Here is a 26,531-nt window from a genome sequence, read left to right on the forward strand (position 1 = left end):
TTTGTGATAACAGAGAATTTTCTCAGGCAATTTGATTATCTGGAAGAACATTAAAAGATGATTTATTTCCAGCTATGGCCTCAGCATAAATTTAGACAGGTCAGCCACGAAGAAAAAAGATGCTACTGTATTTTTCAAACTCCTTCTGATAGTCTCAAGTCCACTGAGAAATTGTGCAACTTATTCATATTTAATTCTTTCTATGAAGCAAGGATTTGCACATTTAAAATAAGCTTTTATATAATATCCTTTCATCAAGCAGTTTTGTGACTTCCTAATATAAAAGGCTTATATTTGCACAAGTCCATGATTTGCTATCACAACAACTGGGAAAGAAGTCAAATATTTTGGAGAGTCTTAGCTGTTTCTATTTACTGGAATGGAACATTTTAATTAATTCCAAATAAAAAATTGTAGACAACATCTACAATACAAGCAAATAGCAAGCTAGTCTTATCTGAAGAGTTGCCCCAAATATCTTCCTTGTTTGCCCCCAGGTGTACCTACCATGATGTGAAAAAAGCTGGACAAAAATACACACATACACACCCCACCTCTGCTTTTGATGAATACAAATCACTGGTACTCTCATTAACACCCAAAATGAAATCCTTAAATACTAGGGAACGGCTTAAGAAGGAAAGTGTCATAGCTATTTCTGCTATGGCACATATGATATTTTGGTAAAGAACCATCAAAAGAGAGTAACAAGAAGATATTAATTAAAACCGTAACTTCAGAATGAGAAGCATAAAACTTCTGACCTTCATGTCCTTATTAAACAGTAACAAAAACATCAACAAATGCAAATAAAGAGAGTACTATGAAAGGTCTTCCAAGCATTATGGAAGCACTCAACTGGAAGAAGATACAGTACTGTGGTAACGTGTTAAAGGAAATACTATCTCCCATATTAGCTTTTACAGCAGAAGACAATTTCTGCTCACTGACTGGTTTCAATAATTTCTTCTGTTACAAAAGTCTGGGGTTTTTTATTTTAAATACTGATTGAACATCATCTTTTGTCCAGTTTATATATATATATATATATATATCTCATGATAATGTGGCATTAAAGCAAGCACAGAAAATGCGACAGTGTTTTTTCCTAAGCTCACATACAGAAAAATAAGTAATTATCTTCAAAATATCAGACTGTTTTTCATGTAACAGTCCCTTGTTTATAAATATAACAGTTACTGCTAGTAATCCAAAAGCTCTATATTCTCAGAGATCAGCATTGTGCAGCAGGCATGCACATGATTTCTGTGAAACAACAAAAGTGAAGTAATTGATTTGTTCATTTTCCCACACAAAAATCTCAAATGCAGATCATTACCACATAAGTCACTATAAAATTTGATATTAATTGTTAAAATTGTTAACAAAATTGTTTAAAATTGTTATTAATCAGCTGCCTTCTTGCTAGTGACCATTACTAGTTTGTCTCTGGAGGAAAAAAATTTACAGCTGTAGATCCTAATGCCAATTATTACAGCTACCCACTGACATCAGCAAAGCTATCTGAATTTATGTCAGTTAACAATTGTTCACATGAGGTGAGAGTACATTAGATTATAAAAATGACCATTGCATGTTATAAGGAGACAGATTTACAATGATCACTATAATTTCATCCTTCCTGTTTAACACAGTCTCAAGCTGTGCCAGGGGAAGTTTAGACTTGAGGTGAGGAGAAAGTTCTTCACTGAGAGAGTCATTCGTCATTGGAATGGGCTGCCCAGGGAGGTGGTGGAGTCACCGTCCCTGGAGGTGTTCAAGAGGGGCTTGGACGTGGCACTTGGTGCCATGGTCTAGTCATGAGGTCTGTGGTGACAGGTTGGACTCGATCTTTGAGGTCTCTTCCAACCTTGGTGATACTGTGATAATGCCGTTTATTTAAAATATTTTTAAAGTATTTGAAATGTATAAAATTTAATTTCACTCTGTCAGGAAGTTTCAATTCTTATTGCTACAAGTGCGAGTTCCAATACAAGTAGGTATATCACAATTCTCAACTTAAGTTAATTTTCCCCCTAAATACACCACCAGAGGTTAATCATTACAGTGCTGTTCACCTTTTTTTCAGCACAATAATAAAATGTAACATCAGGAATCTGACACAGAAGTGATCTTTTAAAGTTAAAAATTCCTGACATTGAGATTAAGAACTGTTGGCTACTTTATTTGCAGGCCTTTCTGTAATGAGACAGTAGGTCTCAATTAGTTCTGATTTCAAATCAAGGTAAAAAGTTAAGCATTACAGGATAATTAGCTTTCTGCATCCCAAGGCACTGAAGGAAGAGATGTAAATTGGAGAAAGAAGTAAGCAGCCCAAATAGGTTGACTAATCTAGTCTAAAGATGGTGTCAAGCTTTGTCTTGTAAGCAAAGCAGGGTTTGGATCAGGAATTGGGGGAATAAAGTTAACCATTTCAAGTAAGATCACATTGCTTTGCTTACTAATGTGGAGAAAAATCATTCTTCTCTTCTTTTAAAAGAGACCTGAGGAATTCCAGAGGTAGGTAGGCAGGCATGCAGAACACCAGGTTTCTATTTTGATAAAAGAGGATTAACAAATCATCATTTAAGGGCATCTATTGGAGGTCAAACTACAGGTCAACCTGCGCACAATATCACATTTCTGACCCATTCACATCAGCTTCTTTGTGAAAAGGCATATTAACCACACAGATATAGAGGGATCTTTCCACTGATGTGGTCATCCCAACACCCACCAACCTCTGCGTTAGGAATTCCCTGAGCTTAAGGCTGTATTCTTCTTTAAAATGATCGTAACTTCTTTTTCAAATCAGCATCTCAGCAGCCACATGAGTCTAAGACATGACGAGTCTGATGTTATCTTCTTCCCTCAGGCCTTACTTTTCAATTTCCCGACTTCTTAAGTGCAACAGTAAAACAGCAACACAGTGTAAGAAATGGATGAAATGGATCCCACAGCTCCACTCCACTTACCAAAGACTGATGAAGTAGAGATACCAGATCATATGGTATCTCTGATGAGGGAAAATACTCCCAAGTCCAAGGTAACAGCTGTCGGGGTAGACCTGCCAGACTATAACTTGCCTGTAGCTACCCAGGCTTAAACCTGGAAATTTGCATAGGTGCCTGTGCCCTTAACAGGAGCTGCTCAGCAGCCTGCAAGGTCTTCAAACAATCCATATCTCTACCAGTGCAGATGCAAAGTCCCTAAAATCTTTCAGCCTGTCTCCAAAAGTAGCCAGCAGCAGGAGTCAAGGGAAGAATAGATAAGCACTACATTGGATGAAACTGTTTATATACTCTCCAAGGCCTCACTGATTTGCATCTTGATCACATTGCAATCTACATGTGATATCTTTATATTATCGATGGCTTTTTACTTCCACAGTTTTAACCAATATAAATTATTACAGATTTAACAATTCCACTGTTAGAGGAACACAAACCCAAGAGATTCCGTTTTGATAAAATTTATTCTGTATCACTCATTCCAAAATACTTGTAAGTGAAAAAAATTTTGAATGTTCTGTAGTGTGTCAGAATTTCATACATCTCTTGGTCTGCTTGATATAGTAACCAATCCAGGAAAGATCTCCACGTTGAAAACTCTAAACTCCTTAAGCACAAAACTTTACTCCTTTTTAAAAGAACCTTGATAAAAGCATGTCCATAAGATCTAAAGCTCATTTACTGTGAAATGCTGTACAAAATGCAACAGTGACTAGAAGCCCAGCCATTTTCTCAGTGATCTGCTACGTTTCTACCTGGAGCTAATTGGAGAATAGGAAAAGGCCACCTCCCCTTAGTTTTGCCTTTCTTTCACGTTTTCCCCAAGTGTGTCAAATGGTTTCTTGGCTTTCTACTCTCACCTTCAGAACAGTTAGCATTTTCCTAACAGAAACAGAAAAAAAGGGCTGGAGTCAAACAAACAAGCTTATTTTTTCAAGTTCAAAGTTCAGGAAGCAGAAATCTTTTAAATGATAACAGCAATAAACAAAAGTAAATCATTGCATTAGCATGATAAGATCACAATACACTAACCCAGTTCAGCTTAATTTATATGATGCTTACAGGCTATCAGAGATCCCAGAGTTTTCATGTGAACTAGTGTAACCCCTTTCAAATTATTTAATAACAGCACAGGAACAAACAGAGCCTCCCCTAACAAAGCAGTTTCTGGAGGCACCATTTAAGCATCAGTCATGTAATTCAAAACAATTGAAACTGGTCTGCAAGTTGAATAGTCCCATTTTAATGAAGGCAAATGAGCTGGAAAACTAATAGGTCACATTGGATTGTGTTTAACAAAAAGAAAGGGGGGGGGGGGGGGGGGGGGAAGACCGAAAAGCCACTATCAACAACAACATCCATATAAAGAAAGCTTTTAAGTCATACACATGTGTGTATGTGCTGCATCTGGATTCCCAAGGGCAAGCTCAACTGTATAATTACCAAGTAGTCACAACCAGTTTTCCTGACAATGCCAAGCCTTCACAGAAATACCAATCACAATAATTTTGTATTGAGATTGTGCTTCACTGTGTTTTCTAATGCTAAAACAAGCATATTTCAGATAAATACTGAATGTCAAATACTGAGATTGTGCTTCACTGTTTCCTCTAATGCTAAAACAAGCATATTTCAGAGAAATACTGAATGTCAAAGGGGCTAAAAACATGAACAATTCAATCCTAGATCATGCCACACATGATCAACATTTCCTGTTTCTAGCTCAGCTTCCACTGAAAGTCAATGAAACATTTTAAATGATAGGAAGAGACCCATTAAGTCTTGTGTCACTTCCGTGACAACATACTTTTAAAAGGGCAGAAATAATCCCACTACACTCAAAATTAGTAATTTTCCAGTAATCCAGTAACACTGCAAGAAGATTAACTAAGCACTGTAGTGAAATGTCTATTTTATTTTGAACAATATAAAAATCCCTATTTGTAACCACACTCGAGCTTTGGACTGCCCCTTCTGATGTTTTCAATCCTTTCCAGCCCATAGGAGATACTCCTGCCTACAGATCTGTTCTGCCTGCAACGAGGCTTTCCTGCAGCCAGCAATTCCCACCAGACACATTTCTGAAAGTGTGTTGTTATCAGGCTCATTCAGACAGACCCAAGAGTACGTCATTCAGATCCAAAGAGACAGACAGATCTTTCCTATAAAAGCAGTGATACCAAAACTGTTTATGAAGTTTTAAGTAACACAACGGCCCTCTTCTATGAAGAAGATGGTGCACTTCATCTTAAAAATACTGCTTGAAAGCCCTTGGGAATTCTTCTTAAATAAACTCACCACTCTAAGAATATCAGTCTCATCATCTTAACTTTGACTCTACATGTGTATAAGTGAGAACTGCTGGAAAATTATAAACATAAATAAGCTTTAATAAGCTTAAATATTTATTTCACTGCCGTTGTTCTATTAAAATTTCAACTCTCCATTTGCCTGGAAATAAGTAAGAAAGAAATACCTTCACTATTTAATTCCATCAGTCCTTCCAGCTTAGGCACTGCCAGATCTTTTTTCTCAAGCAAGTTCCAACAGTCTCTAAAAGTAATTGTTCGGTCACAGAACCAAAAAGCACTCAAAACCTGAAATACTGAAGAGTTCATTTGGCAATGTTTCAACCTTGGAATGAAGCAGTAAATGAGCACATTTTCTTCTGCTGGTTATTCTTTCACAAAAGAAACTATCAGTGATATCTTCCTTGTCAACAGGACAAAAACACAGAACATCACTGATTAGAACAGCTAATCAAGGACAGATGTCTCAAGAGAGTATCAGAGCAGCCTTCTGCATTTCCAAGCGTATCTTACTTTTCTACAAATACAACTATCCCCATAGCCAGGAAATCCAGTGGCGTGCTGAGTTTCTTTTCCAGTGCATCTTTCTACATTTTAATTACAGGTTCCCTCACAGCTTAAAAAGAGCTGAAGCATGTCACAGGCATATGGAAGCACTAGAGAGCAAGTCTTTTCACATGAGATAGTTTTTAAATAGTTCTCCTCTTATCTTCCAAACTATACCAGCACTTCTGTAAGATGCTGAGTGCCTTAACTCATAACAAACACATCAGTACTGTTTTCAAAGTGTTTTCAGAATGTTCTGGCATGAAATCAAATTTCCTGACAGTTATAAAGGTCTTCTCTTTTAGAGATTCAAAGTTCACAGGTTCAGGTAAACACTTCTGTATAACTCACATGTACAGAATTCTCCTGTGATCTATAAGATTTGAGTTTCATTTCACCCAGAAAATGCATCCTACAGCAAGTAAAAACCCCAAGCAATTCTGTTTTCATTTACTTCTGTTTTGCCTAACAACACATTCCAGTTACCTATATGAAACAGTGATTATTGAAAGCTTTTTATAGCACAATACTATAGGGTATGACTAGTGATGTTATAGAATTATAGAATTATTTCAGTTGGAAGAGACCTCTAAGATCATCAAGTCCAACCATAAACCACGGACCTAAGACCACCATGGCCGTTCAACCATATCCTCAAATGCCATGTCCACACATTTCTTGAACACCTCTACGGACAGCGACTCTACCACCTCCCTGGGCAACCTATTCCAATGCCTGGGAGGCATAGGTAGGACATTCTAAGGAATAGATAATATCAGCTAATTCATCAACCCATAGCAGAAGAGCAAGCACAGTGTTGCTAACATTAGTGGTTATTTCCCAGTGTCCATCTCACACTGAACATCTTCTCGTTGTGCTGAATATAATTCAAATATAAAAAACCCCAGAACACAGAGAGCTAAGGCAGCACAGCAAGATCCCTGAAGCCCAAACACAGCTGGAATTTGTGAATTCCAATAGGACAGCCTTCTAGCTGCACAGCAGCACCTCCTCCAGGATCCCATGGAGAAGGTTTTGGTAGATTCCCTGTGTCTGTATCTTGCACATAGTGGTGTTTGAAAAGATTATTATGATGCTGTAAATGCAGGAAATTAATGGTGCCTCAGTGTTGAAACATGGAGCAGACAACAGACAAGCATATGCTTGCATATCAAATTTGAGGGTACTCCTCAGGAAGGTCAAACTATGAACCCAGATTTGGAGATTTCTTGAATATGCACATAGTGCATTATTGTTAGTTGTAGCTCCTGTTGCTTGTCTTTCATCAAGAAAAGGCTACACACAATCTCGAGAAGAAGAAAACCTGTGCAGGTATAACCCAGTTGCCAAGGCCTGTGTTCCTAGAGTAAAATTTCTGAACACATGGGCAAAATAAAGAAGCTGCAGAAATCACCCCTGCCTTTCAGAATTCAGAGAGAGTAAATCAAGTGGAGTTGCAAGCTAATTCACAATCTAAGCCAGAATACTGGATAAACATCACGATGCAAAATCTTTCAGTCATTCTGGATATAAAATATATTGTCCTTCTTTCATTTAGAATGAGTTATAAAATCAGCATTACTAGGAGAAAAACTATGCTAAGATTATTTTTTAAAAGATAGTTACAGCTTTCAACAATGCCAAATTAAATTTGTAGGAGCCTATGGAAGGATGCTATAAGGTCTCCCTGGAGCCTTCTCTTCTCCCAGTTCTCTCAGCCTGTCCTTGTAGGAGAGATATTCCAGCCCTCAGATAATTTCTGCATCCCTTCTTCGGAACTGTTCCATCAGGTTAATGTCCTATTTGTGCTAAGGGCTCCAGAGCTGTACATGGTACTCTAGGTGATGTATCTCTGTGGGCTAGAGGGGCAGAATCACCTCCCCAGTGATGCTTCTTTTCATGCAGTCCAGCATGCAATTTGCCTTCTGTGCTGCAAGTGTGTACTGCTGGCTCACATCCAGATTTTCATCCACCTGTACCCACCACGTTCTTCTCTGCAGGGCTGCTCTCAATTATGTTATCCCCCAGCCTATATTGATACCAAGGATTGCCCTGTCCCAGGGTTAGGACCTTGCATTTGGCATTGAGGTTCACATAGGTCCACTTCTTGAGCTTGTCAAAGTCCCTTTGGACAGCATCTCATTGCCTCCAGCGTGTCAACTGCACCACTCAATTTGGTGTCATCTGCAAACTGGCTGAGGATGCACTCAATCTCACTATGTCATTGTTGTAGATATCAAACAGCATAGGTTGCGATACGGACCCCTGAGGAACACCAATTGTCAGTCTCTATCTGCACACAGAACTGTTGACCACTACCCTCTGGATGTGACCATCCAACCAATTTCTTACCCACCAAACAGTCCACACATCAAATTCATTTCCCTCCTATATAAAAAGAAAAATGTTGTCAGGGACCAAGTCAAAGGCTTTACAGAAGTCCAGACAGATGACATCCATAGCATTTCCCTCATCCACTGATATAGACACTCAATCACAAAAGGCCACTAAGTTAGTCAGGCAAGACTTGCCTTTGGTGAAGTCATGCTGGTGGTCTCTAATCACCTCCTTATGCTCCATATACCTTAGCATAGATTCTAGGAGGACCAGTTTCATGATCTTCCCAGGCAGACAGGGGAGGCTGACAGGTCAGGAGTTTCCAGGGTCCTGCTTTCCACACTTTTAAAAAATGGGTGTAATGTTTCCCAGATATTGCCATCACCATATATGCAGGCTTTTAAAAGGCCAAGTGACACTGCCCAATTTCCTGTTCTCTTTCACCTGTGCAGGCATACACCAAAACTGCTCTATCAAGATTTTTTTTTTTTAATTGGTATGAATACTCTTTATGCTGAAAAGAAACTCTTTAAAAGCATTGAGTGGAATAAACAGTAAGTACTGAAAACTTAGAAGAACAAGCAAAATCTATTTAAACTTAAATATCAGAAACAAAGATTTTAAAGAAACCAGCACACTTTGTCTCATGAGAAATGTACCTCTCTGTACATTACAGTAGCCTCTTTACTACTTACATTAAAAATGAAATCAATTATGCCAACAGTCTAAATGGACAACCAGTCTTCCAGTTAAAGATGTCTGTGGGTACACAGGCTAGCAGACAGCATCAAGCATCTCTCTCTTCTTCACTTTAACTTCAACTTCGCAAATATCAAAAAAAGAGGCAGGGGAAAAAAAAAAAAGAGTCTGACATATATAATATGCATGTTTCCAATGTATATGGATACTGATTTATTTTTTTTATCCTATCCTAGACTTATAGCTCTACACTTACTTAGACCTGTTTTACTCTGCCATTGATCTGTGTCAATTTTAAACGGACCTGAAAAGGAAAGAGAAGGATAGCACTTGACAAGAAAGTGGTGAGCAGCACACCATCTGCTGCTTTCACTCAGTTCACTGAAGAGCTCACACACTAGTAGAATCTGCACATAGGAAAGAAAGTGGCAAGATAAGAACTGTAGGAAAGATTTAAACTTTCTGAAAGCTAAAAATTATCTCTCTAATCTCTATCACCCCATGAGTACTTAAGATATTGTCCAAAAAGTGAAATTCTGTGCAACAGAAAAAAATTAAGATAGCTATCTAGGGAGCAAAGTATCATCTCTGCTCTATGGAGTTCCCAGGAATCTTCAAATCAGCATGATTTTCCTGAAAGCTTGTTATTAGCTGTTTCATCAAAACATCCTTTAGAAACCCTTTCTTTTCCAACAGAATTCTGTTTTAAGAATACTAAACTTCTCTAGAAGTCTGCCATGCTGCAGTTCAGTAATGGTCACTGGCTTTTACCTTACGGGTATTTAATGACAGAGGTTGTGTATATCTTATTGTTTTCATAAATGTGAGGCTCTGAAATTAGGAAATCATTCAGATGCTGGATGAAAGAGTAGCCATCTTAATCTCTCCTTTTTTCCTTATCAGTTTAATAAATAAATAAATTCTTTGCAGACACTTTGAAAATTCTCCAAAAGTCTGAGATGAGTAGCTGCAATTCTATGCATGACACCAATCTCTATTTGGTCTAAAAAAGAAAGAAAAGAAAAAAACTAAGAGTAATCTTGGGCCTGATTCCAGTCAGTAAAGTCACTCATGGTTTTACACTCAACATGCTAGCGACAGATTTCATTCAGTGCCTTCAACACTTTATGTAGTTCTGTCAGCTATGGAACCATAAATTATACCCCCCAAAAAAATTTAATTTTTCATCCTGCATCTGTCAAATGTCTCAGAGGATTCCAGGCCACCTCCTCACACATGTAAGTAAAAGCTGAAGAACAAAAAGCAAGGACTGATTTTATCTCAAGGTTATGGAAACATCATTAAAGCATAAAACCATGGTGTCAAAAATTTATCTTGACATTAGAAAACGTCTCAGTGGAGTTAAAACCTTATCACGTAATTAACTTCAGATAATTCTGTTTAATACAGAGGATCAGAATTTTAAAACAGTCACAACCTTGATAAATGGCATGTTAAATAAACTGGAGCTCCTCAAGAGTGATCAGATAGCAAGAATGAAAAAAATCCAGCTCCACCTCAAAGGACAATTGATACAAAAGCAAGTCGTCTAGTAAGGGCAGGGCAATACTGAGAAAAAGGAAGGCACATTACCCTTCTGAAACACTTTCCCACCTAGTACAGCTGATTTTACACAGGTTTTACACAAACCAAAAATATATTGGGGTGAAATTCTGTTCTCATCGAAAGAAATAGCGTAATTTTCTTTGCTTTTCGGTTTCAGTTGTGTACAGTTTCCACAAATTTGCACTCAGTTGGACTCTCTGCCTATTAAGTGTCACAAGCAAGTGAATTATATTGAAAATTCTATAATTATAGATTTTTATAACTACAATCAATTTTCACAAAGACAAGAGCACTGGCCAGCAGAGGAGGAGGAAAGTTTGAAAGAGCTTCCAAGAAGCTCTTTTTGACCTAAATGAAGTTGGAGATTTTCCAAGAAATCTGCAACTTGGTCATGTCACTGCAAGGCCATTTTTCTCTTTTGTCTGGCTGTCTGCTTATTTTCCTTCTTGAGGATCCAGCATCAAACAGAATAAAAAAATGACCTTTGACTAGTTCTTTTTGTGGCATGCCATTAAAGAACTGATCCAAAAATGTTCAGTGTTAGAATAGGCACTTACTGAACTCAAAAGGAATGTTGGAAGAGGTTGGGAAAACAAGATTACATCTTGAAGTCATGTATCTGAAGTATTTCTTTATTCTATGACTACACTAGAGAAGTCGTCACAGCTGGTCTGCATTTTAGAGTTATACTACAGAGAAGAGACCACATAAGTCTTTTATCAGTGTTCCAAAGCCTTAAATTTTACCTGCTGGGAATAAGTATCCTTCCTCATCTTGAAAAATAAATAAATAAAATAAAAAGTCAGTGGTTTTTCCATTGACATTTAACTTACCTCCCAAAAACATTCTATGGGAGTTACAGAAAACACCTATAGTGTAACTATAAAAAAGTAAGACCTACTATAATGGTCTACCTAGAAAGTCGGGGGGGAGGTGGGGAGGGTGGGAGGTATATAGCAAGAATAACATAAAATCTCATCACTTTGCAGAACACTGAAGGAAGTGAGGACAAATTCACAGTCAACATAAGGAATATACTGAGTTAAAGACATCTTTGTGATAACAAAGCTATAGTAGGACACCTGTTGTCATTAACAAGAGCATTCCTAGTCCCCCAGATAACACGATTTGGAGCTAGGAAGTCTTGAGTTTCACCCTGCCCTTGATGCCCCCTAGCATCACGTTGGTAAAACACATGGGAGGAATGAGGAGAGGAGGTGCAGATGTTTGTGCATGCACGTACATAAAAATTTTAAGTTTCCATGCTTTCTTCACCAGTGTTCTAATATATTGAGCAATCATCACATTGTTCCTGTAAAGGCACTATACTCACCCTCCATCTTAAGCTTATTATTACAGAGAAGGCAAGAACATTTGTAAAGCATTTCTTACAAGCTGCAACTCTGTTCAAACAGGTTAGGTAGTGATTATCTTCTGATTGTCAGCTTTATCCTCAGCTGTACAAATTCCCCAATCCAGGTAACATGGCATGTACTTCATGTGAAATGCTTCTTCAAGTTCAGACCAAACCAGCATGCCAACACAGTTTGAGTGAACACTACATACTGCATAAGGATTTTTATCTACAGGTCCTTTTGACCTGGTATATTTTACCCTGTGTAGTTTTTCAGAGAAAACTGCAACTTTACATCATAGGAGACTACTCACTAGTGAAAAAAAAAATAATCCAGAAAAACAACAGCTGATTATACTATTCCTACTCCTTTTGCCCTTAGCAAAAGAATTCCACAATTGTGCAAACCTACTTTCAAAAGGTTAAAATAAATCATGTATTGCATTTTCATTTAATTTTTTTAAGGCTCTTCCTTCTATTTATATCAGAAGTAAAACATTTATGAGGTTTACATACCTCACAAGAAAACTCTTATTAAAACAATGCAAACATTCATGAGTTCAGGTAAATGTTATGGTAAAATTTATCAATCGATTAGAAAACAATAAAATCAAGTTACAACTAGGAGTATTCTCGATATGAAGCATTTCCGCTGGCATTGTTCAAAGTACGCTTTCTGAACTGAAAGCAATAAAATACATACAGCAGAAGCCAACACAGTTTAGTTATTAACATAATAAACATTTCACATACTGTGGAAATTAATGTCAAGTACTTCACATTTAGCCTTTTAGAGTAGACAATCCTACATGACCCTTGAGAAAACAGTTTGTGGGTGACAGTACTGCCACAAACACCTGTTAGCACATGCTACTAAATGACAAAACAGGATGGGAGTATATCTGCAAATGTAAGATAACACACCTTGCAAAACCCCAAAAATCTAGGCTGAAAAGTGATGCTATATGCTCTTTATTACTGTGGGAGAATTACTCATGTTGATTGACTCAATTGCTTTTGAACTTGTTTGCTTTTTAAAAGCAACAGGTCTTTTTTTTCAAAGACCTTTAACATGATAATTTAGGAAATGAAATTTTGAAGTTATACAATTACATAAAAGCTATACTTATGATTAAATACTGACCAAACAGAATAAAAATAACTAGTTTGATTTAATTTTGTCATATATCATGTTCTGGATGTACTTACTAAACTCCCACTCAAAAAATAAACCAAGAAAAGAATAATTTATGAGCTGTTAGGCAATCACATTTAACACTTACTTTTGCGAAGATCTGAAAAAAGTCAATTGCAGGTGGCAAGCGAGACACATCCTGGATCTCTGCTTTCAAATACAGCTGCAATGTCTGTGCAAGGTGCCTGAGGCCGTCTCTCATTTCTTCACTTAGCTCTTCAACATCTTAAAGGGGAGGAAAAAAAGTATGCTATGTCATAAACAGAACCTTTCACCAACATTTTGAAAATGTCCACTGGTAACCATACAGTCTAGAGATTTCCAGTCCCAGAATGAATCTTGACAGAGGCCAGTTTTGACAGAAGGCAGGCATTTGTCATTTATTTTACAGCCACCTATCAACATATAGAAGAGTTTACCAGATTGCTGCTGCCAAATCATATGAATACAATGGTGAGTTAAAGATCAAAAGCCAGTAGAAAAGCAGATGTAAGTCATTACAAATGAAAATTAGATGTTTAGGTTTATATCATTTAAAATGTACTTCAAAATTTCTGCAGCAGTTCATACTTTTATACTGTACTCTCCATAGATGTGTCAGAAACACTTCATGCTAGTAGGTCATAAGGGAAAGGTCTTTTACAGACAAAGAGAGTTTTGTACACAGCAGCTGCTAAATGCAATGGATAATAAATGGATAGTCAAATATATATTAAGGAAATATAACTTTATTTTAAAATAAAAGCAACATTATTCATGCTTTACAGATAGGAATCTTGAAGCAGAAGGTAACCAAGTGCCTTATTTACTAATAAAGTGATCACACATGTGTTAGGTCACAGATAACATGGAAAACAAAACTCAGCTGCCCTACAAAGTTCAGTGCCCGATTACCTGCTTCATATTTTGGCTTTCCTGCCAGGTAGTACAGAATAAATAAGGCCTAAATGATGAATGTGAACAGAGTCAAGCATCACACTATAACAAAAAGCATAGAAGATTATTATGCACTATGAATCTATTTCACCTCTGCATAATGTTGAAATGTTATTTTATTTTAAACATCTGTCCTTAATGGGAATGGAAATAACCTTCTTCCAGGAAAGGTTTTTTCCCCCCATACTTCAAGTTCAAGCTTGCTGGCCCCTTAGAATTACAATTCAATATCTGTGTTCCTCTTTAAAGCTAACTCCTAGCCACTTAGAAAAGAGGAAGCAATTAAAGCAGATGTCACCAGGTTCAGTTAAACAGCTGTCTACTGTGTACAATACATAGGTTTCTGTGCTCTGCCCCACCTGCCAGCCCTCTGCTTGAGCACACTGGCTATTTTGTCAGTTGTAAATTGCCCATCATGGAGTTTCCATTTTGCACACACCACACAAGTGAGCTGTTTTAATAACCTCCCTTGAACTACTTTTGGGAGAGCATTACATGCTGGCTTACTAAAATGGCCAGTACCCACAGTTAGCTATCAGCCAGGAATCTTTTAGTGGAACAAGCTACAACTTGCTTCTAATCTGTTTTCCTTATCTGCAAACTCTTTGGTTCTCTTTAGACTTTCTCTGGAGGCACTGAGAGTCACCCCTGCCAAAACGAAAAATGCAGTCCCACTAATATGCTCTACTGTAGAGAGGCATCCATATTATCTATTGTACAGTGTTTTTCTTTCAGCATAAAGTAATACTTTTCAAGTTCTGCTCCCATTCCAATGGTCAGTCACTGATGCTAAAATGCCATCTACAAGCCACGCCTGGGGTGACCCTGCAATGTGCTTAGCAAGTAATGACTCCAGGAGAATCTTAAAGGTGGTTTGTCCATACATCAAAGGAGAGACATGCTATGCCAGAGCAATCAGATTAGATTCAGCTCCTTACAAAGTTCAAACTGGTTAGTACTAAGATTGATGAGATATGCCCCTCCATACCTGGCACAAAGCCCATTTAGCTACAGTATTTCCCTTTTTATAGTTATCCACAGCAATACTGATGTGTATCTTAACAGTGTAGACACTTGAGGGTGACCTTGTACATACTGGAAATACAGACACATGCTCTTCACATTGTATGGAAATATCTGGTAAATGAAAGTCTCATATCTGTGAGGACTGTGCCCCCAAGAAAAGCAGCAGACTTTTAGATGACTGAAAAACTCAAGTTCAAAGTATTAAAATTAAATATATATATATATATGCATTTGCATTTCTTATATAATATTAATTTGAAACTAAAGATGTTTTTTCCTTCAAACTAAAGATACTCTTTCCTTCAAACATAATTTTTCAAGACATCATGTCATTCATCTTAAACAACCTGACATATATTGCCTGCTCCTAATAGCTGAAACACAGGATAATACAAACAAGGAACAGGATATGATCTTTTTGAGTTCTTTATGGACCTCCTGGGACAGTTCCTTCACAACAGAAACACTGACCTGTACAGAGGAAGAGAGACACCCCTCACATTGCCACAGCCTGATTGTACTTTCATCCACCATTTTCCTTGGCCATCTTCCAAGGCCAGAGAGAAAAACCAAGTTACCACCTCCAGCTATTCCTCCTGTTCCCATGATGACCCTGATCCATCTTCATCCTTTGCAGGATGAGATGCTTTCCTTATGTACTTCTTTTTCCACACAGGGACAGCTTCTCCTGGCACAGACAGGATTTTGCACTTGTTCAGGAGTAAAATTCCAAAACACCAGAGGTGACCACCAGCCTAGGCACTTGCCCATACTCTCCCATGCACCTTGACACTCTCAGTTATCCAGCCTCAGGGCAGATCTACAATGTGGTTTTCTTGAGAAGCACCACAGAGGACACAATGGGGTACAAATGCATAAGATCTTATGTAACACAACTGAGAAAGGAAATGCCTTAAACACCTTAACGTGAAGGGAAACATACTAAAGCAAATAAAGTAAACAAAATTTGATAGCTGTAATCATTGTCCTAAAGTGACAAAAACCACCACAGAAAGCACACAGAGTACAAATACCTAAGATTCTATGCCACCCCAGGACAGCAAATGTATCAAGCTAGTGAACATACCCCAGAACATAAAGGTATACAAAACTCTTTAAACAATCCTCCTGTTATGTTGATTCTCATTATCTCAACCCTTTCATCTCCTTCCAAAATAGATTGCCTTGGTTAAGACAGCTGATTTTCTGGCACCAAATATAGACTATCCTGGGTTAAGAGAGCCCACTCTCATAACCAAGACCCCCACATACAGATTGGAAGTGGAAGTGTCCCGGTTTCACAGTCTTCCCTCCTAGTGAAATCCCACACACACAAAGCAAAGGGAAAGTATAACACACAAACCCCCTCTGCTTTGAGAATAAGGAGTTTAATGTATAGATGTATAATTATCTTAGCCTATTTCACAGAACAGATGCCCCAAACCCGGAAACCAGAAGAGGCAACCAGAAACAGGAAGCTCTTCCTGTTACAATCTGAACTTCAAGCCCCATGACACTTTGTTCCAGCCAACACTTTCATTTTGAAGCTGGCATGGCATCAGCCTGATACTGAACACACATCAGTAGATTCAACTCAACCCATGACAGCATGAATCATTTCACTATTAGCAAATAAAACATTTTTAGAATGGAGAAGAGAAATTGTCTAAGCAGCATGGTATAAACAGACACTGCAGTTTAGGACAGATATAAACAAGAACACCAAATCCAACTGGAACTTCAGTAAGAACTGGCAGTGACAGGAGCAACATGCAGCTATCCACTCTGGAATCTGTCCAGGAGATCAGAGCTAATGATCCCAGCAAAAGGTCCCACAGGATCTCTAATGGCAAATGATTAAGACCTGATTTTCACAGCCTATCAGGAAGCCAAGGCCAAAAGCAAAGGGAATGCTTTAATGTTTAAGGAATATTTAAGGATGCAGCAAAATCATGCAGGAAGAAAATTAGGGAGGCAAAAGCACATTTGGAGCTTAAACTGGCCTCTGCTGTGAAGGACAAAGTCCTTCTACAAATATATTAATAGCAAGAGGAAGGGTAGGGACAACCTCCACTCCTTGGTTGACATGGAGGGAAATGTTGTATCACAGGATGAGGAGAAGGCAGAGGTACTTAACAACTCGTTTACCTCAATTTTTACTAGCGGGAAAGAACATCTACCAGACAGCTGGCCTGCAGAGCTGGCAGAAGGAGCCAGGGAGCTGCATAGTTTCCCTATGTTCCATGAGCAAGTGATTGGAGCTCTCCTCAGCAGCTTGGATCCCCACAAGTCCATGGGACCAGATGGGATCCATCCTAGGGTGCTGAGAGAGCTGGCAGATGAGCTGGCCAAGCCGCTCTCCATCATTTTTCATCAGTCCTGGCCCACTGGAGAGGCCCCAGAGGACTGGAAGTTGGCCAACGTGGAAGGGCCGGTTGGATGAGCCAGGGAATTCCAGGCCTGTCAGCCCGACCTCAGTGCCAGGCAAGATTATGGAACAGGTCATCCTGAGTGCAATCACACAGCACTTAGAGGATGGCCAAGGGATCAGGCCCAGCCAGCATGGATTTAGGAAGGGCAGGTCCTGCCTGACCAACCTGATCTCCTTCTATGATCAGGTGACCGGACTGGTGGATGTGGGGAGGCCTGTGGATGTAGTCTACCTCAGCAAGGCCTTTGACACCGTTCCCCACAGCAAACTCCTGGCCAAGCTGTCAGCCCATGGCTTGGACGGGAGCACACTGAGATGGGTTAGGAACTGGCTGGAGGGCCGAGCCCAGAGAGTGGTGGTGAATGGTGCCACATCAGGCTGGCAGCCAGTCACTAGTTGTGTGCCCCAGGGATCAGTACTGGGCCCCATGCTCTTTAACATCTTCATTGATGATCTGGACGAGGACATTGAGTCCATCATCAGTAAATTTGCTGACGACACCAAGCTGGGGGCAGGAGTTGATCTGCTGGAGGGCAGAGAGGCTCTGCAGAGGACCCTCGACAGGCTGGGCAGATGGGCAGAGTCCAACGGCATGAGATTTAACACATCCAAGTGCCGGGTTCTGCACATTGGCCACAACAACCCCATGCAGAGCTACAGGCTGGGGTCAGAGTGGCTGGAGAGCAGCCAGGTGGAAAGGGACCTGGGGGTGCTGGTCGACGGTAGACTGAACATGAGCCTGCAGTGTGCCCAGGCAGCTAAGAGGGCCAATGGCATTCTGGCCTGCATCAGGAACAGTGTGGCCAGCAGGAGCAGGGAGGTCATTCTGCCCCTGTACACTGCACTGGTTAGGCTGCACCTCGAGTACTGTGTCCAGTTCTGGGCCCCTCAGTTTAGGAAGGATGCTGACTTGCTGGAACGTGTCCAGAGAAGAGCAACAAGGTTGGTGAGGGGTTTGGAACACAAGCCCTACAAGGAGAGGCTGAGGGAGCTGGGGTTGCTTAGCCTGGAGAAGAGGAGACTCAGGGGTGACCTTATTACTCTCTACAACTACCTGAACGGAGGTTGTAGACAGACGGATGTTGGTCTCTTCTCCCAGGCAGCCAGTACCAGAACAAGAGGACACAGTCTCAGGCTGCACCAGGGGAGGTTCAGGTTGGATGTTAGGATCAATTCTGTGGCCCAGTTGGTGGCACATAAGACCCTTAATGGGAAGGTCACGAGTTGAAGCCTGCAGTGGGTACTAGTGTCCTCCCTACTCTAGTCATGAGGTCTGTGGTGACAGGTTGGACTCGATCTTTGAGGTCTCTTCCAACCTTAGTGATACTGAATACTGAAAAAGTTCTATACAGAGAGAGTGATTGCCCATTGGAATGGGCTGCCTGGGGAGGTGGTGGAGTCGCCGTCATTGGAGGTGTTCAGGAGAAGACTTAATGGGGTGCTTGGTGCCGTGGGTTAGTTGTTTAGGGGGTGTTGGATTGGTTGATGGGTTGGACGCGATGATCGTGAAAGTCTCTTCCAACCTGGTTTATTCTATGTATTCTAAGTACAAGCCTAGAAGTTAATGAGCAAGTTAATGAGCAAATTTTGTGTTTTTAAGAAACATTTTCAATTGTGTATGAACCCTTTTGTGGTAGATAAAATACTATAAAAGGTGAAAAGTTTTTTAAAGAAGACATGGGGATTTAATTATGCAGCTCTGATACAAGTAAAGCAGCAAAACATCTGCCCATAGTACAGTACACAAACTCTTTTCTGTCTACTGAATCATAATTTCCTTCAGAATGCCAAATTTAGCAGAAGTTTCCAGCCACCTTACAGATTTTTGTACCATTTATCTTTTACAGTTCAGGCCTCTTCAATGCCAAGCTTCCCTCCAAACATCTTATCCCACTATTCCCTTTGCTTCCAGCCAACTTAAGGGATCATGTACCAAGGGATACTGAGAGACCTCAGTGTATGGAACTACCAGTTACACAAATAGAGAAAATTGCCGTACAAGCAATCAACAGGTCATTTTTAAAGGGAAACTCTTCCCTTCCCTCCACTTCCCCTTGTGCATGCAAGGGGAACCATTATGCAACCAATCACTGTTACAACAGAGCACCATAAGATTTTTTTTCCCTTGATCCCAGCAGTGCCATGAAGTCAAAGTGCCATTTTAACGTCATTCGAAGCATCTGGAAATGCTGCTAATATCTTAGATACTCACCTAATTCCCCATAAAACTTTGTTAAACCACTTGAGAATATCCATGGCAGGAAATCCTGATGTGTTAATTTATTAAAATGTATTCCCTCCATCCTTTTTAATTTGTTGCCTTATTAAGGTTTTTTGCCCTGGCAGAATGTCAGAATATCAGAATGTACAGAAGGAAGATAAAACATAAGAACAAAACGTAACAACTAGTATATGTGTTTTTCGTTTCTACTTGACTATATCAATAGATCAAGCTGGTTTATAGCCAGAGCTCAAAAGAACACTAAAAAAAGTACTGAGACAATCAAAATATTCACATCACTTTAAACAAGATGCCAGAATGAACTAAGGATGTATTTCTGTCAAGCCTTTAACCCTTAAGCTACTACAAAATCTGGGGGGAAAAAAATGCAATATTAGCTCTGCTGAAATTATAACAAGCACCCTTTCCTACTCAAGAACATGAAACTTGTGAAATCACAGAAACAGTCCCTTTTTTTTTCTCCACTGAAAAGCCACGTAGATGGTAGGCATCTCTTGTAAATTTTAGACTTATTTCCTTTTTCTGGAAGTTATTTTGAAGCTTCATGCAACAGCACATAAAGAAGTAAACCTTCTAAATGTAAAAACGTGCATTTCTGTGTATATATTTAAAAATATTTATGCTGTATGTAGTAAGGCAGACGTCAGGTAAATTAAAAACTAAAAAAACAAGATGTACATGTGGTGGTTTAAGCCGTAACTGGGAGTTAAGAGCTCAGATGGGGGCAAGGCTGAGAATCTCTCCCCCACTCCCCCCTCCTCCCTCCCAACAGAGATTGTTGGGAAAAAAAAGGAAGGAGCAAATCCACCAAGCAATAATTTGGAGTCGGCTTGGAAGTAGAGAGGTAAAGAGTTTTCTTTAAATTATATATATATAACACAATAACAGGTAAGGTTCAGAAGGGCAAGGAACAAGGATGGATGGGAGGGGGACAAATAAGAATAATACAAAACCAGACTCTCTGAAGAGGCACAGAGGCAGCAGGGAGAAGGATCAGGCCCAACCATGTGGCAGAGGAGCAGGAAAGCAGCCGCAGTAGCTCCCACGCAGGAGAGGCAGGAGCCAAAGGGAGACACAATAGCTGCATTGTCCTGCTTTTTATACCCTAGCTGGGCAGGGAGCGGGGAGTGGAACAGACTCAGTTTCCCAGTGGGAAAACGCCCTGCATGGAGGGCAAAGCACCCGCAAGCCCTCCACCCTCTATTTTGGTTTTTATTTTCAGAATGGGCGTTAACCCACCACAGTACACTGTAAACTCCAAAAATATATTAAAGCCAAAAAATCAGATGAAAGTTTTGGTAGAACAAAACATACATTTTTTTCCCTTGATCTTTGAAAAAAAAAAAAAAAAAAGTTCCTCTTCACACAGGTTTTATCAGGATTTGTCTTTGATTCTGCTGTTATACAGAGCAGACCTTCAGAAGGCAAGCTGCAATTAAATCAGAGGGCCACTCTGTAAAGCAGAATTTGGAAGCATTTCCTGTAATATGGCTGGCAATTACTTACTTGACTGAAGATCCGAGAAGGAGTAGAGTCTCTCTGAAAGACATACTGATTGTCTAAGCTGTAGAGAAAAACAGATAATTAACACTTACATAGCATGCTTTTTCTTGAAAATTATCTGCAAGATTGATTATGCAATGTGACATGCCTGTGAGATTATCAGGTAAGGCTAACAGCATCAGCATTAATCTGGTTGTTTCATATATTCTGTAAATTATCATAACAATCCTAAAGTTTTCTTGGTGTTATAATACTTCTTACTGTTTGGTGGTTTGTTGGTTTGGAGGCTTTTGTTGTTGGTTTTATTGGGGGTTTTCAGTTTATTTTTGTTTGTTTATGGTTTTTGTTGTTTGTGTTTGGGGCTTGGGGGGGGGCGGTTTGCCTTTTGTGTTTGTTTGGTTGGGGTTTTTGTTTGTTGGTTGGGTTTTTTTGTTTTGGGTTTTACTTTGGCAGCTTACCCTTAGTAATTTACTTTGGTCCTTATCACTAAATTTGAAAGCTACTTATTAAGTTATCAGTTTCAGAGTTCATGGGACCATAACTAATGAGCACTACAGGTAGATACATATTTGCCCTTTAAAAAGAATCATGCACCAAATTTTCCCCAAAATGGATAAATTAAGATACTAAATCATATGTTGTCACCTTGCACCACAACAAATGCACATGTTTTTATCCAAGACAAACAGCACCAAGGCAGGGTTAGCAAAAAAATGGGCAAGTGCTTTTTGATTTTACAATCCTACACAGTCACAAGCTGCTTAACATAACAGAAAATGTTGTCACATGTATTAATCAAACCATAGGAGTGTCAAACATCCAAGACTGCAAAAAAAATACATAAATGTAGTAACTGAGATTAAAAGACCCCACATTAAAAGCATGGCATTGTGCCCTCTAAAGAGAAGGGTAGCTAACAGTATTTCTGCCTGTATTACTCATTCAAATAAGGCTGAATGAGGTTTCCAATTAAGTTAATAGATAAGCACCAATAATTTCAATAGTATCAAAGAAAAAAACATTATCGCTCTGTGCTTTCCTTCTAGGCAGAATTAAGTTTAGAATGCTACCATACAGTCATACGAAAAGAAAGTCAATAAACAGGTCCCTTGAGCTTAACTATGCCCATTTTAGTACCTCTTGATCCTTTTAGCATTTCTACAAATTAATCAGAAATCTTGTAATGCAACATGCAGTCCAATTTTGTTCGGCAATCCCAGCCACTTCATCTTTTTAGTTCTTAACTACTTTTAAAATGTAGAGTGAAGAGATGTTTGTTTGACTCTGCTACACTGAATAAATCTAAAAGAATGTCACTTACTAGCTTAAAAACAATCCTGCCAGCAAGTCTGACCGAGTCTGGAGGAAAATTAGGCTCGATGCTCTTAAGACACCTGCATTCCTGCTTGTGGTCAAGCCAAGCTTCCTTCTGTTAGGATTTTTAAAACAAAGAGAAAGAAAAACCTGAATGTTATTTTACATACATTTATATATATATACACAGAGAAATATTTTTAGATATATGTTTATTTACTTATTATAAATAAATATGCACACAAACAAACATGCTCAGCCTTGCCACGGGCTGGACCTGTGTCAGGTTACACCCATACTTGGAGGGGGCTGAAAAGAACCCAGCTCCCCAAATGGACAAAAGAAACTTGATCCAGGAGGGTTTCCCCCTCCCAGGTATAAGGGTCCCCTGGGTCAAAGGTCTACCCCACTCCTCCTTCTTGTCCAGTAAGCCTATTTAAAGAGGACTATTTTCTTGGTTCACTCTTCCCCACCCCCGCTGAACAGCAGGCTCCCTGCTGATCCTGCTTCCCAAGTTACCACATGCCTCCATGTTGCTTTGAAACTTCTAAGGACTGCATCCAAATGCAATCCGTTTGCATCAAGGGAATCCAATGCCAGCTGGGCCTGGTTTTGTATATTTTTTTCTATTTACCCTTTTCCTTATACCTTTGTAACCTTCCCTGTTACTCAAATACTATATATATTTTGTTTTAAGTAATCTTTTTACTCCCAAACGAATTCCAGACTATTTATTTTGTGATTTTACCTCTTCTTTCTCCTGCCTAATTTGCTTTTACCCTACTGGAAAAAAGGGGGAAGAGGAAATCTAAATCTGTTCCTTTGGGGCTTTTGGACTCCAGGAAAAGCTTTAAACTACAACAATCCAGAACCACAGCAGCATGATAGTTGTTGAGCCAGACTTGGAGGAACAACTGCAGAGACAAAAGTCAGCTATGGCAGCCTTCAACACCATCACCTCAGATGCTGGCTGCCAAAGAAACAGCAGCACAGTCTAAGACTGCAATGATGAGAAAAGTGCCGTGGAAAAAGACAGGCTGGGTTAGCCACTCAAACCAATCCCATCATGCCACTTCCTCCTCTGATGTAATTAATTGTGCACTTGATATTATAAACACTAGAACCACAGTAGTGCAGGTTCAGGACACAACAATATCATCATAACGTTACCCCAGAATTTAGCTTTACCTTTAAGAAAACCCAAGAGAAACACAAACAAAAAAATGCATGGTCAAGGTCCCAGTTCAGTTCCTTGCCAATACAAATCTTATTTCATTCTGCTACATGCTGCTGTTTGGCAACAGTTTGTACTGCATTTTCTTAACATTGCTTTTTAAGAACAAAAGGAACATGTAAAGACAGGATTAAAACTGCACAGAAATCTAGAAGAAATAGCTTCAATTTTTTGTCCCACGTGTCTCTTATACAAAGAATTTTCTTTATGAAACATGCTATAAATAACATCATCAGCTTACTTCAAATTGGTATCACCCTTCCAGCTAGCTGAAAGTTTTATTAGATAAATAAAGGAGCTTTGATTCTCATTTCATTCCAGGAAGACAACCAGAAGCTGCGTACTTCACAAGATTGAGAGAACTAGAAAGGAAGCAGAAATTTCCTTTATCTTAATTCCAACAACACACACAACACTCTAGGCAAACATTCAGCCAGCAATCAAGATCACAGAGACCTTCAAGAGTCTTCATCACTTCACCAAAATACAGCTGCTCTAGATCAGTGGTCAAGATTTCCATGCTGCAAAAACTACCCCAAAAATCACAATGGCAAATAATCCTCATGGCTGTGAGGACTGGTGATGGCATTTTCAGAATTCAAACCAGGCATAGTGTCCCAGTTTGAAGTGGTTGCCCTTAAGAAAGCCACAAAGTTGCAGTCTTCCAGAAGGTAGAGTATCCAGGGGGTGTACCAGAATGTGTAATATTTGTATTTCTTCCCAAAGATGCTGCATCTCTATAAATTTGGCAGCAAAGTTACTGTCTGTCTCTTTCTTCCCTTTCTCTTCCCTGAACATAGTGAGCTACCTTATCTGGTGAGGGAGAAGGATGGTTCCAGCTTCATCTGTGGCCCTGAAAGGAAAACTAATTTTTACTGTGCAATATTGGCCTGTTTAGGTCTAATGCCAGGAACTAAGGGAAGGCAGTTTCAAGCCTGACTAGCTTGAATTCAGCAATGGGGGGGGTGAGGGGGCAGCAGGGTGGTGCTGCAGGACCTTGCATTTGGTCTTGTTGAACCTCATAAGGTTGTCATGGGCCCACCTCTCCGGACTGTCAAGGTCCCTCTGGATGGCATCCCTTCCCTACAGCGTGTCTGCTGCACCACATAGCTTGGTGTTGGCAGAAACTATTGCTAAGGGTGCACTCAATGCCACTGTCCATGGCACTAACAAAGATGTTAAACAAGACTGCTCCCAGTATTGATCCCTGAGGGACTCCACTTGGACATGGACCCATTGACAGCCGATCTTTGGGTGCAGCCATCAAGCCAGTTCTGTATCCACTGAATGGTCCATCCATCAAACCCATACTGCACAAGCTTGGAGACCAGGATGTGGTGTGGGACAATGTCAAAGTCTTTGCTCAGGTCCAGCTAAATGATGTCAGTTGCTTGACCTTCATCTGTTAATGTTGTGACCTTGTCATAGAAGGCCACCAGGTTTGTCAGGTAGGATTTGCCCTTGGTGAAGCTGTGCTGATTGGGCACAATCACCTCTTATTATTCTTTTGCCTCAGCAGTGCCTCCAGGAGGATCTGCTCCATGATGTTACCAGGCACAGAGGTGACATTGACTGGCCTATAGTTCCTCGGGTCATCCCTCTTTCTGTTCTTGAAAATGGGGGTTATGTTTCCCCTCTTCCAGTCAGTGGGGACCTCCCCGGACTGCCAGGACTTTTGGAATATGATGGAGAGTAGCCTAGCAACCTCATCTGCCAGTTCCCTCAGCACCCATGGGTGTATCCCATCGGGTCCCATGGACTTGAACACTTTAAGGTTCTTCAGATGGTCACAAGCCTGATCTTCACTCACAATGGGCAGTTATTCATCCAGCCCTTGCCATTATCTTCTATTATTCTGGGAGTGTGGCTGGAGCCCTTGTCAGTGAAGACTGACGTAAAGAAGTCACTGAGAACCTCAGCCTTCTCCATGCCACTCATTGCCAGCTCACTTGTTTCCTTTCTGAGGGGGCCCACACCTTCCCTAGTCTGCTTTTTACCATTAATACACCTATAGAAATTTTTACTGTTTCCCTTGATGTCCCTGGCTAGATTTAATTCTAACTGAGCTTTAGCTTTTCTAAGCAGGTCTCTTGCTGCTCAGGCAGCTTCCTTACATGCCCCCCATTCCAGCTGTCTTGTCTTCCACTCCTTTTAGCGTGTCCAGGAGCTCCTTACTCATCCAGGCAGGTCTCCTAGCATTCTTTCCTGCTTTCCTCTTTGTGGGTACACTTCTATCCTGGGCACGAAGAGGGTGATCCTTGAATACTGACCAGCTGTCCTGGGCCCCTCTTCCTTCTAGGGCTTTGTCCCACGATCCTTTGGCCTGAAGTGATCAGTCTGCATGCCTAAAATCCAAGGGGGCAAGCTTGGGATATGTCCTCCTAGTTGCCCTGAGGATCTCAAAATCTATTGCCTCATGGTCACTGCAGCCAAGGTTATCCCTGAGCCTCACATTGGTCACCAGCCCTTCCCTGTTGGTGACAACAAGGTCCAGCATAGCACCTTTTCTCATTGGTTCCTCTACCATTTGGAGGAGGAAGTTGTCATCTATGCATTCCAGGAACATCCTGGAATGCTGGTATCTAGCTGTGTTGTCCCTCCAGCAGATGTCAGGGTGGTTGAAATCCCCATGAGGACCAGAGCCTGTGAACATGAAGCCACTTCTAGTTGCCTGTGGAGTGCTTCATCTGCTTGGTTCTGCTGGTCAGGTGGTCTGCAGCAGACCCCTACAGTAACATCACTTTCCCGTCTTCCCTTTAACGTTCACCCATATGCTCTCTTTCTCCTCTCAGAAGCCACCATTATGCCTTCAGTAAGAGTGGAGCACC

At 40.1% G+C, this 26,531-nt stretch overlaps 1 protein-coding gene across 1 annotated transcript in view; it reads right to left on the reverse strand.

Moving 5' to 3' along the window:
• The window catches only part of SMYD3 (SET and MYND domain containing 3), a 404,049-nt gene that overhangs the window by 325,222 nt on the left and 52,296 nt on the right, over positions 1-26,531 (reverse strand). The window contains exons 3-5 of the mRNA XM_009900927.2: positions 22,477-22,584; positions 21,159-21,216; positions 13,106-13,242 (exon numbers count right to left, since the gene is read on the reverse strand). Of these exons, the coding sequence (XP_009899229.2) occupies positions 13,106-13,242; positions 21,159-21,216; positions 22,477-22,584 (303 nt within the window). The remainder of the gene's footprint in view (positions 1-13,105; positions 13,243-21,158; positions 21,217-22,476; positions 22,585-26,531) is intronic.

This window comes from Dryobates pubescens, chromosome 6, assembly GCF_014839835.1.
Source record: "Dryobates pubescens isolate bDryPub1 chromosome 6, bDryPub1.pri, whole genome shotgun sequence".
Lineage (NCBI taxonomy): Eukaryota > Metazoa > Chordata > Aves > Piciformes > Picidae > Dryobates > Dryobates pubescens.